General features: G+C 44.5%; 1 protein-coding gene across 2 annotated transcripts in view; it reads left to right on the plus strand.

Moving 5' to 3' along the window:
• Positions 1 to 12,842, plus strand: part of LOC146146755 (serine/threonine-protein kinase pim-1-like) — a 29,363-nt gene continuing 16,521 nt past the window's right edge. Inside the window, exons 1-5 of one of the 2 annotated variants that reach the window (XM_083387254.1) lie at positions 1 to 36; positions 193 to 553; positions 944 to 1,092; positions 1,355 to 1,561; positions 2,529 to 2,685. In XM_083387254.1, the coding sequence (XP_083243380.1) occupies positions 478 to 553; positions 944 to 1,092; positions 1,355 to 1,561; positions 2,529 to 2,685 (589 nt within the window). In that variant the 5' untranslated portion in view covers positions 1 to 36; positions 193 to 477. Of the gene's footprint in view, positions 37 to 59; positions 554 to 943; positions 1,093 to 1,354; positions 1,562 to 2,528; positions 2,686 to 12,842 lie in introns of those variants that run through there. The other variant, XM_083387253.1, reaches the window with a different exon arrangement.

A 12,842-nucleotide genomic window follows, 5' to 3' on the forward strand; every position in this document is an offset into this window, starting at 1 on the left:
GTCTACTGGCTGGTCAGCAAGTGCTGGTATTTGCAGGTTAGCTTGATTTGTTACTCTGTTCAAGGTTTTGTTGGAGGTTTTTGACTGTAAATAGTTTTGTAAGTTTTAGTATCCCTGTTAGCCTGCTATCAGTCGAATTTATAAGTCGGTTTCAGTAATTGTGCAGTAACTGGATTTGTTTTTATGTTTCAGTGTGTTAGTAATCGCCCGGCACTTGTGAATTTGCCAATCCTACTGCTCTCTTCTTACAACGCTATCTCGACAATATTTTGGAATTGGATCGTATTCTGCTGTTTTGAATCAGTTTTGTCACTAGTCTACAAGAAAACAGAAAAACTAGAGTCGACTGATTGAACTTTTACCTAGGACGACTTGAAGACAACTCTTCGCCGGAATTCAGTTGCCGTTTTGCCGCAGAAAATTCGCAATTCTTTTGGCACCCGTGGACTGTAACAAACACAAACCAGCAAGCAAGTTATGCTTTCATTCCATCAAAAAAAGGCGGTGGGCCATCAGCACCACCAAGCACCTGCCAAATGTCAACCAACACCAGGTAAAACCAGTTGCTATACTGACCATAGACGCCGAGTTTCGAGGTCTGTCTGAGCTTGAGGTGCTCAGCCCACTAAAACAGCGATAGATCTTAAATTATAAGATTTGCGGCACTATTTGCAGATACATTTTGAGAGTTAGTAAATTATTTCCATGATTTTAAAAAGCATTTTGACTCTTTCAGCACTCCGCATATAAACTTGTATTTGTACTTTGAATTGTGAAAGGAATATCAAAGACCATATAGAAGTTGTTAACTTCGTTAAAAATGAATACAGAGATATTTTAAACGTTTAAAATTTTACCTACTTTTGTACAGGCTTTAAAATATTCCCTACAATGTTCAACCTAAACCTCCAACCATTACGCTTCAATTTCTTGCGTTTTTCAGTTCGCGAACCGTTTGAAAAGACCTACCAAGTTGGAAAAGTTTTGGGTCAAGGCGGTTTCGGAACTGTGTACGCCGGTGTGAGGCTGATAGACAACATGCCTGTAGCCATCAAGCACATCGCTCGCTCGAGAGTTAAAGTCTGGGGACAGGTAAGGCATTTGGCGTTTCTTAATTTTATGACGAAAATGTTTTATTGGATGTCGCTGATTTCGAGCAGCATTGCTTTAACGCATGTCATTTTAACCGTGAAAATACGTTTTTTTGCCAATTTTTTTTTCAAATTACGGTTACGTAAGGCGGTGACAACATTATTTAACTCCAATAACAAAAATATCAACAACAAAAAAGTACACCGTTTTTTATTTTAAAAATCATGTTTTCTCCCCCCCCCCCCCACCAAAAAAACAACAGATAAACGGACAGAGCGTTCCCAATGAGATTGTTTTGATGGAGCGCCTGAGCCCTTGCAAGCACGTGATCCAGCTAATCGACTGGTACGAGCGTCCCGACAGTTACGTGATAATCATGGAACGACCTGAGCCCTGCCAAGACCTGTTTGACTACATCACGGAAAAGCGGGCTCTTGACGAAGACACGGCGAGAACATTTTTCTGGCAGGTTCGTTTCAAATTCAAAGTAAATTTTTTGGCTAAGGATCTTAAAAAAATAGAAAAATTCGATTTTTTTTTCTGCTGGTTTGTTTACCAAATTCAGATAAACTTAGAAGTGAAAAAAAAAACATTCGATTTTTTTATTTAGTCACTTTATTAAACTAGCAAACGGGAAAAAAATCGTTTTTCATTCGAAAATAATGCTGGCTTCATTAATCGCCTGAAAAAATAAAAAAGTTAAACTTTCTGTATATACGAAAAACGGTTTTGTTTTATTATAATTCAGAATAATTTGTACGACTTTGTCTGTTGCGGACTCGTAAAATGCCTGAGATTTATTAATGGAACAAGTTTGTTTCAATCAAAACTCGCTTATAAAGACCTATTTTTGGCCACAAAGCGCCCAAAAAAATCACAGCGCAAATTTTATACGCGTTTTAAAATCCGGTGCATCCTAAAAACGTGGCTTTTGCTCCGAAAAGAATGTCGTCTGTCGGCGCTCTGCATTGAAGCGCCTCAAATTAACGGTCGTCGTGGCCTGGAAAGAATCCTTACGACCGTAGTCCGCATTTGGATTGCCTTAGGTCGTAATAAACACGGCAGATCAAAGCGTGATGCCTGGAGGTTGTAGTTGAGCGTAAATAATTCCTACGAATGATATATCAAAGCCCATACAGAAAGTAGCAAGGAATGTTTGAAATAAATCTATAGATAATAGTTGGAGGTTGTAGTTGTACGTAAAATGAATATCAATGCCTCTATAGAAGTAGGTCAAATATTTTAAACGTTTCGAATATAATTTCTAATTGCCACCAACTTCTGTAATGGCTTTGATATTCATTCTATATCTAACTACAACCGCCAGCCAACATCTTAAGATTTATTCGAAGAGTTTATAAAATACACAACCGACTTGTGCACGGGCTCGGATCAAAGCTGCATCGCATCAAACCCGTTTTTCTGCGTCCCTATAGGTCCTACTGGCGGTCGACCACTGCCACAAATGCGGCGTCGTTCATCGCGACATCAAAGACGAAAACCTGCTTGTCGACTTCAGGAACAAGACCTTGAAGTTAATCGACTTCGGCTCTGGCGCTATCCTCCGAGACACAGTCTACGTCGAATTCGACGGTAAGCAACCGTTTTTCAGCTGTTCTGAATCAAACCGGAGTTCAGTAAAAATGAGCTTTCGACATAATGCGTTATCAAATTAGCGTGTTAAACTTAGGAAGGATATCTTATTGTTTGCATTTGCTATTGTTTTGTTCATTTAATAGTGGTTATCGTGATAGCCTCTTCTTTTTTCTTCATGCCAATGTAGGGTATTCAACGTCCTTGTTAATTCTCTATGAGTAATGGTAAAAGCCCAGCTGGATTAATAATTGTGTCCCTCTTCATTTGACTTGCGTTTGAATCTTGTGCGTAGCTCGGCAAATTGGCCCCAAAAAGTCCATCCATGGTCGAATTCTCCCTGTTGGTAGCGTTTTTCACTGGGAACATGCCGCTTTTTCGTTAAGAAGTTTCAATACACAGCAATTTACGGACATAATTGGTCATTCACTCCCACATACAACAACCCGAAAGCGAAGGAAAGCACGTTTATTTCGAGCTTGTTTTTCTTCGTGTGTATTCAGGAAATCGCGTATAAGACGTAGGAGAAATAAAAACGCGCATATTGAGCTATACACAATAACTGGTGTTAGTAGAATTTGCTGGTGTGCGTGTATGCAGTGTGTTGCCAAAAGCCTTTGCTTTGTTTTGTGTCGCTCCGCAGCGGAAACGCGTCAGGAAGCGACGTCGCATGTCGCGTCGCTTTGCTCGCGCTGCAAAGTCTCTCACGGGAGAGCCTTTCGTCGCTTTCAGAAAACGCTCGCGCCAAATTCGCCCTCGACGCTAATTATTCCGCCAGGTTTCGAATACAAAAATCTAGAGCACCTCGTGCGATTAGCTGTGACGTCACAATGGCGGCTCTCGCGCTGCCGCGGCGCCGTTCCTTTGTCCGTCGAGGTCAAATTCGCGCCGGCACCCGCAACTTTCCGTATTAGGCGCGAAATTCGAGGCGTGATTTAAGCGTTTTTTTTTGTCCGACGAAAGAATCCGTCTCGCCACTCGACCAACTGACTGAGCGAATGACTGAGTGACATTTGCTTTTAGCGTAATTGCTGTTTTAGACCGTTTTTGGCTAAGAACCACCGTAGTCTGACCTACCAGTGCCTTTTGGAATCGTTTGTTTTGGTTGAACGGCGGCGCTGCGAACACACTACATACAGTGTTGTTGTTATTGTCGTTGTGGCGGATTTCGTCGTATTATATCGATTTTTCTCTTTCGCTGTGTTTACGCAGCCAGCTGGCACCGTATTAAAACATTAGCAGCGCTCTGGCGGTTTCGCCGCCCAGTCTCCGGTCTAGCCCTTCTTGCCAGTCTCTGTACACACACACAAGGATCGGTACAGGTCTTTTTGTGGAAGCCAGACGCTATTTTTAGCCGCGGCGTCGCGTAGAAACCCTCCCTGCCAATTGATTTGTGCGCGCTATCGTGTCTTGGTACGGGGAACGCTCAGTGCTGGTACACAGCGACCGCGACAACAGAGCTATCGCCTTACCTCCAATCCAATTTTGGAACTTCCACAACCCCTCGTTCGCTCACAGAGCCTCAGTGCCTTGGCGACGGTTAACGAAAATAAACCAGGATTTTCCCGGCCGATTCAATTTGCATAATTGATCGCTTTTTCGGCGGTAAACAGCATTTAACCGTTTCAGTGCTTTACTGTAATTTGCGTTTTGTTGCGTCTTTTATCCAAACGCACTTTAACCCAGATGTAGATTTTTTCATATATTATGTTCTTCGGTCGGAACTGCATTGCTGCTTGTTTTTCTGTGCGCGTTAGTTTAACATTGCTTTAGCAGCCTGGCTGTTAATTTTCCAGTTGCATCGCATTGCCTCTTAGATTGGCTTAGCAGTTCGCCTGAGACAATCGTAGAAAGGCGCCAGCCCGCTTGCACGCCCTTATCGCACCCCTCTTTACGTCATAATGGTCGCAGCAGCAGCAGCAGGCCTGCAGATGACAAACAAAGGAATCGCGCGTCGCTCGCTCGAGACAAGCACAACTGTCGCTCAAAGGTCAGCGGGGCCTCTCCTTTTACTACGGCCTCTCGGTCTGTCTGTTTGTTTGTTTGATTTGCGCAGCGCTGTAGGGCAAATAACCATGGCGGCCACAACAACAGAAATTATGCATTCTTGTGACACTGGTGCCTTGTTTTGAAAAGGCATTAGTTTGGACTTTAGAACTTTTATATTTTGTGTTTTTTTCGTAAAGTTTACTTTAAGCTGTTGAAAACTAGAGGCTTTTTGTTTTGCACCGCGCGTTTTTGTCACATTTTTAAGCCGGTATTCACCGTCGGAGAAGCGTACGGCCATTTCTTATAACTCCTTTAACTCTTTTCAACTTTCATGAGTCTCAACTTCAACCAGTTTACAAGTTTCCTAAAAATACAGCGACCTTGGTTTCAATTTTTATAAAACAAAAACACGTCCAAAGCGACCTTTAACAAGTTTACGTATCCACATCAAAACAAAAACAGCACTTAACCTACAACAAAAACTTTTCAAAAACTACCAAGGGCCTTTCTCTTCGAAGCAGCCCTTTAAACGCACAGGAGGCCAATAGCGTCGCGCCTAAGCAAAAAAAACGTCGACAGGCGGTTTCCAGAATCCCTCCCCCCGACCTCCCAAACGACAAAGCAGTCTTTAGGGAAAAGATGAAAGTAGGCCAGCGCATGGCGCGCTTTGCGTGAGCACCGTTCCAGTCCCATTAGCGCGATCACTCGACGCTGCAAACGACGGCTTCCACTCTTCTTTCCAGCTGTCGCTTTTTACAAGCCCACTGTGCCTTCTGTCGCCCGAGCTCGCGCTCTTTTTCGTCCAATGACTGGCCTTTCCTGTGAGGAAAAGCGCGGCGTCGACGCCACTTCGAAAACATAAACAAACGGAGCGCGTCTTTTGTTGAGTGTGTATTTCAAAGCCGAGGTAGAAATTTTGGTGGCGTTTTGTGTTTTTTAACGCATGAATATGTCGAAAACGAATTCTGAAACACTCAAATGCTAGTTAGAGTTACTTCTGTATGGGCTTTGATAATCATCCTACGTCTAACTACAACCTTTAGCCATATTATATTAAACAGCGATCGCCCCAAACAGAATATTCACTGGTGGGTAGTTTAAAACTAAAAATAGCACATTGGGCAAAGCATTAAATCGCAAATGTTTCTTATGGGTTAAATTATAATTTTCATAATGCGATTGCCTGCCTTGTCCAGTGCCCAGCTGCCTTTCGTTTTTTTAGTGGGCTAATCCATTAAATTTTCATGTCAACAAACTATATTGCTTTTAAAAACGCTTTTAAATTAAAAAAACGGCGCTTTTGCCTGAATACGGCATTGGGGTCGCTAATTGCTCTGAGTCATAGCCCAGTTGGACCGTCGCTTGGCATTCTGAATCAACACGGCGGCCCCTTGGCAGTCTTTAAACCGCCCACTGCTCGATCAAAGGGTTGTGCTGTTATCATGGCAGTCCCTGCACCAAATTTAGACCTGACGAGCTTAGCATTCCTCGCCCGTTCTCAATAGGCGCTAATTAAAACAGCGCGCGCGCTTCGGAGCGTTTGAATGGGGCCAAAGTCTCTCTCGATCGACTGGTTTAAACTGAACAATAAACCGTTTAGATTTTGCCTTTTCCCTGAATTTAACCGCTATTTCACAGCCATATAATGTAGAGTATGCGAATTATGCTTTTACGGATGGCTCCCTGTACATTTTTGCCCCTTTAAGCTAGTTAGACTTCGGAAGCTTACATAAAGCCGGGTAAAGCTAACCAAGATCATAAGACTTCGTTATCAGACCCATAGGAGCTTAGTAACAGCTTTCCGGCCACGCTGTTTACCCTCCTTGGTCCAATCGAAACTCACGACCTCTGGAAAGAATTCTAAGTTGGAGGAAAACCCCGAGACCAGAGAAAGACCCCTTTGTTCGTAGCGGTTTCGAACAAACAACTTCGTGTCTTCGCTATTTACGACTTAACTCTCACCGTTGCTGGCGAAAATCGCTTAGAGTTAAGCTAATGGTTTTTACATGTCGCGTTTTTAACAAGTTAGTGGGAAAGCGCAATTTAAAATATTTTCAGCAACGTTTTTGAATGTTTTTTGGCAAGCCGGTCAATCCAATAATAAACCTAGCAGCTGTTGAACGGGCTCACAATGCGACTGTTCGTTTAATTTTTCATCCGTTCCAGTTCCCGACCGACACCTTGGCGCCTTTGAAGGGCTCAACTGGCATGGACTGGATAAACATGGCCTTTTAAATTCACTTTTGTTTTAACTACACAACCCAATTGGGAACTTGGGCAACTTAAATAGGTTCGAGCGACTCGATGAAATTTCTCTTGCCCTGTTTTTCGCGTCTCGCCCTTTCGCCATTAATCTTGGCTCGGTTTAAAGTGTATTTCCCGTTCCTTAGCCGGCTGGAAATCGTGCATAGCCGCCCTACCCTTTGTATGCCGCAAACGCACCGCAATTTGAGGTTGTCCATGATTTACGGCCTTGTTTATGCTTTTTAACTGAAACGTAAGCCTATATCAACGTTTAGCCCGCACCGGAATTGATCTTAGTCTGTCATCTGCCGCAACGCTCCATCCAATCGTTGATTAGCGGCGCCCTAACACGCAAAAAAACGCGGGAAAATGAGGCGATGGACTGAATAGGTCGCGTGGCGGCGTTTCAATGCGTCTCTGGAACGGAAACGCTGCTTTGGTTTAGCCTTTGCCCGTCGATTTAATGACAATTCGGGCTCCCGTGAGCGCTATAGTGTGTTGAACGCGCGCGCGCTCTGATCGGAAATCCGTTGTCTGTTGCCCGAGCGAACAGAGGCTGACTCATCGAACGTTGTAAGGACAGTCGCAAAGTAGTATAGTGCCTTTTGTCACGCGGGCCACTTTCTTCAGCGCTTAGGGAACCCTACACCGCCTAAAAGCGGTCCTTTGCCCCCCACGGACCCGAGAAACACCCCCTTGCTTTCACCGCCCTTTCCCGCCAGTCGCTTTCCTTTCTTGTCAAAGATGTGCGCGTTGTTTTCAAAGACTCGCGACGCTGTAGTAGTAACGGTTGTTCCGTCAGTTTCAACCGTCGCTCTCTCTCACTCTTTCTCTCTTTTCTCCTCTCCTCCCACTCACAGCGCATTCTTTGTGCTTTAGTCTCTCCACTCGAATCGATCGCTGCTATTTTGTGCGGCCGCCGCCTTTTCAACGAACCAACGAACTCAGGGCTTTGGAATTCCGCCTGCGTCCTTTATTGTTGAGTTGTTGCGTTGCGTCTAGCGAAAAGTTCGCGCCATTTTATCCCCTTTTGTCGCGCTAATTGGAGGTGGCCAAAAAAGTGGGGGTGTTTTTTTGGCGCGAAAATTTCCCGCCAAACCGGGTTTGTTTAACCAGCAAACAGAAAATCGAGCTAAGCTTTCCGATTTTTTTCTCACACTTAGCGGCTTTGCAAAAATCTAAAGATGCCAAAACGAAAAATCACCAACTTTTTGAACTCCGTTGGCCTGAATCGGAATGCCTTTGTCAGTTTGCAAATCTTTTCGAGTGCTTTCTACCCCAAGGCGTGGTCGTATCGCTTGCGGCCCACTTTCGGGAGGCGCCTTTCGCGCGCTCGCGCCTTTATGACGTCATAGTCCGTGCATCGCGCGTCTTGCCACCGCCGCCTGGCAAGCTGTTTTGCTGCTTGTTTATCGTCCTCGCATGAACCCGTCGAAACTTCGACGATCGTCGCTCCTGGAAAAACGCGAACCTGATCGAACTTTCGAATGAATCATCGAAATCAAATTAAAAAAAATTAAAAAACTAAAAAAATTTGAAAAAATGTACAGTATTGGATTGTACCACCAGTTGCATTTTTTAACATTATTTTTGTTCATTTGCTAAGAATGTTCCAACTTGTTTTTGTTTGCTTTAGGTTAGTTTCACATTTTATCAGTTAACATATCCATCGATATATTTCTACCCACTTTGCTTGTTTTGTGCAAACCCTGAGCGCATTAACCACGCACACAGTTCGAAATTCACGCGCGAATCGCAAAAACATCAAGGAGCATAGCGTTCCAGGTTATGACGTGTTGGAAAACGCTTTCCACCCGCGTTTCTAGGCAACGGGACACGTGTCCCAGCATGCCCAGGGCACGCGCTTGCCTCGGTCATATTACGTGGGGTATACCGGGTCGCGACAGGTAATATGGAACATATCCGAAAAGGCATTGTTGTGGCGCTATTTGGAACAATGGAATCGGAACGGGCGTAGTAGCCGTGAAGACACAAAAGCGCGTGGTGCGTGTTTCGAGCATGTACGACACACCTAGCAGCTAGATGCCAGCACTGGCCTGCCAACTCCAGCGCTCTCTCTGCCTTGGTATAGCAACCTACGGTCTGTTGACGCCCTGTTGCTTAGCAACGCGACCGACCAACGACAACAATCGACGCGCGCGCTTTTTTGTCAAGCAGTCGAGTAAAGCCAACGCAACGCGTGTAGCCCTGTGTTCGCGAATATCGTTTTGTTTCTTAACCGCCGAATACCGGTGTTTCACAAGTCTGACAGGCGTTATATTCAATAAGCTATGGATGTAAAATATAGGATTGCTGGATTTTTCGGGTGGGTGTTTATTGCCAATTGCTAAACTTTTAAAACGAAAAACGCCAACTTTTACAGGAATTTAGCGATTCCGCGCTCACAGACAGACAGACAGACGTTATATTGCGGCGCAAAAAGTAGCAGACTCGACATTTGGAAATTCCTCGCGTGCTTGCGCGAAGGTATGCGACGTGCTCGGCTGCGCGAAAGAAAGTGTAAATCGACCTTTGGCGCACCTGCATCGGCAAAGAACGCGGCTCAACTAGAAAAAACGTGCGTTTTCAGGCTTTGCGGCGACCGAAATTCGGGTCGCCCGACATTAGGGTTTCGATTGGGGCGCGGGAACTCTTGACAAACACAGAGCAACGGCGGTGATTCACAGTCAGCAGCCTTCTCCAAGTTCTTTCTTTCTCTCTCTCTCTCTAGCTTACGATCTGGCGCATTCCGATCTCCCCTTATAGTCCCTGTGTGGTCGCCGTGACTCATGCGCGCGTGCATTCCCGTGCCGAGACGCGAAAACAAAATTGCTCGCGGGAAGGGGCGGCGTGTTTTTCGCCTTCTTCTTCGTCCAAGGGTCGCAAAATCGACTTGGCCAATTTTTAGGGCCATATCAAAGCGGTCGGCCCAATTTTGACCATGCTTTTCTACCGATATAGCTTCTAAACTAGGCTAAAAAGCAGAATGGAACTAAATGACCCGTCTGCGATTAATCCAGCTTAAAACTGATCTCTTTGTTGAAAATAGCCTAAAAGCCCGTCCCAAAAGGGTGCCTGGCCCCTTTAAGCGGTATCATAACTTGGCCTGCTGTTTCCGCTGATATCGATCAATACAAGGAGGCGTATTTTCTCTGACGTAATCAGGTACCACGCCCCGTAAGCTTGCGTGATCGTGGCGCAATATCCCCTCCCCCCGCTGATCATGTCTTCCTGCGTTTCTGCTGACCGCTTCGACCTTGCCGTGACGTCATAAACGTTTACGCGAAGCGCGTCGAAAAAAGGAAACCGTTTCGTGTTGCGAGAACTTTTCGGGAAGATGTCGTCTGCTTTTTCGCATTTTAGAAACTTGCTTTCTGCAGTAAATTGAAAGGAACATAGCGAATCCCTTACTGAAGTGCGTGGCATTGTGTGGATGTTCCAATAAAACAATCAGCATTATCGACGTCCTGTTGATTCAAGTTGGAACAAATCATTTAGGCTGTGAAAAGTAGCATTTAAACCTTTCTGAAGTTTACGGCATTGTTTGGACGTTCCAATAAAACAATGAGCCTTATCCACGTAACAAAGTCCGAGTTCGCAGTGCGATTTTAAAGCCTGTCAGTAGCACCAATCGCCCACTTATATGGATTAAAGTTCACCCAGCTGCGAGCTAGAGGATGGAATGCGTGCTATGTTTGTGCAAGGCTGGCGGATGCAGTAAGCTTGTTGTGCCTAACTTGTGGCAACCAGGCACTTGACAGCACCGACTGTTACCTCTGTGCTTGTATAAGCTCTAGTGTTTGATGGCAACAGTAATGCACAGTTTAACAAACGCGCCCGGATTTTTTTTTCGATTATTGTACGCTAGAGTTAATGTTTGAGCTAGATAATAGTTTGTTTTATTTTTTGCCCAGTTGGTGTTTTTTCTCCCATTTTTTGCCATTTTTTTGACCTAGGTGGTATTTTTTAGCCCATTTTCGTTGCCTAGTTGGTTCCTTTTTCTATTTTTTCCTATTTTTTTCGACCTAGTTGGTGCTTTTAGCCAATTCTTTACCCATCAAGTGTTTTTCTCCCATTTTCAACCAGTTATCGTAAACTGACCGAAGAAAAAAAACAGCGAGACACGAGTTTCGGCTGTTCTTTCCGCTTAGACTTTGCACTGTGTATGTACGCCCCTTTCGCCTGGCAAAACACGCGTTTACATAACGGGGCACGGGGTCGTTGTACGCTGGTGGCCTGCCCTCAGAGCCACGCACTCTAAAGGTTCCTAGTATTCTGCTAATGTTTAACTCTCGGCTCTAGTCGTGTTCACGGGTGCTTTTCGGGATTTTTTGCTGAAGGTTTCGTTTTAGCTGTTGTGCTGTTATCTCGGCCGACACCTGGCACAATTTGTGCTCTTCAAAAAGCGAAAGCCCAACGCAGCGATTTCCAATTTCGCACCGTTGGTTATGAGACATGTGAACGCGTAAATATTGGGATTTGAACGGCTGTAAATCAACGAGAGGCGTGAGTTTCGCTTTCACTGTGCCAATGGCGTAAATGTTGGATCGGCGTGTTAAAATTAGCAAGTAAAAAATACCGGAATATATATTTTTGGCTTTGTGCGCGTTTTGCAAATTCGTGAATACTGGAATCGACGTGCGTTATGTTGTGTTGTGAATTCACCCGAGTGGTGTATCCTAAAAGGCGTAAATTTTCAGTTTAAAAAAAAAACATGACATTACTCTAAGAGCGCAGGCTTCGCCCTACAAATTCCTCGGTTTTACATCTTCGTGGAAAGTGACGACGGCGCGAGATTTTGCGACCACATTGCGGTTCCTAGTGTCTGAACACGTCCGTCTCCACTCACCTTCGAAATACCAGGCCTAAACCGCCAATACGCAAACTCGCAAGAGTTATAGATGGAGACTTTAAGCCCCGGGGTCACAAAAGACCCTCGAAAAATCCAAAAAAATGATGTCATCGTCGAAAATTATATTACGTAATGCCATTCGGTCGCACACAGCGCACGGATTAGCTTCGATCGGCAGTTTTCCGTGAGCTTTCCGAGTTTTGGAAAGCGTCGTCGGGCGCATGAATAATGCATGCGGGCCTGTCTGCCGCCCCTACACCCCCGTTCCATTCGGAAACCACGCGCTAAAGTCGCGCTGACCGAAAAACTGGGCTGGATTTTTTTAATCCTGGATTTCGAAGGGTTTCTAGCTGACGTACAGCGAAGTATACTTGGAAAAAAATTAGGACCTGGTTTGTAAATTTGCATTTTTTGGGCTCTGGTCCACGTAGAACATCTATAATTTTTGGAGCATAATGGTTGGAGGTTGTAGTAAGACGTAATAAGAATATCAAAGCCCATACAGAGATGTTGAAAATGAATAAAGAGTTATTCGAAACGTCCAAAATGATACCTACTTCTGTATGGGCTTTGATATTCTTATTACATCTATAATTTTGATTCTTAAATTCCTTGACCAACCCTAGGTTATAATTTACACAGACATATTCCCTTTTTCCAGTCCGCCAAAACAATCCGCTTTTGCCGCAATCAATGCCTCTTCAACGCTTAAAAGATGAAACTTGAACAATGAGTTTCTTTCTCGTTGTTCTTATTGTCCTAGTATCGACCTGAGGACAAGCAAAAAGGCGAGGCAAGCAACTAGCAACTAGCTCGATTGATTTCGACGCCTGCTTATGCTTTCGCCCCAATACGATTCGCTGCACTAAGCTTCCAGTGCTGGGTGGGCAACATTTTTTGTCGCTTTAAACAAGCAGCCAGCTCCATTTTTGACCGTAGTATTTCGGGCCGTTTTTTTTTTTTTGATCAAACAATTCGCGTTGACTGTAATTAATAGGCGACTCTTTGAAAATGATTATTTTCGCGCCAAAAAACGGCACAGTTTTGTATTTTCGTGTAAAAAACTCCAAAT

The sequence above is a fragment of the Ascidiella aspersa genome, chromosome 4, assembly GCF_963924565.1.
Source record: "Ascidiella aspersa chromosome 4, kaAscAspe10.2, whole genome shotgun sequence".
NCBI classification, from domain to species: domain Eukaryota; kingdom Metazoa; phylum Chordata; class Ascidiacea; order Phlebobranchia; family Ascidiidae; genus Ascidiella; species Ascidiella aspersa.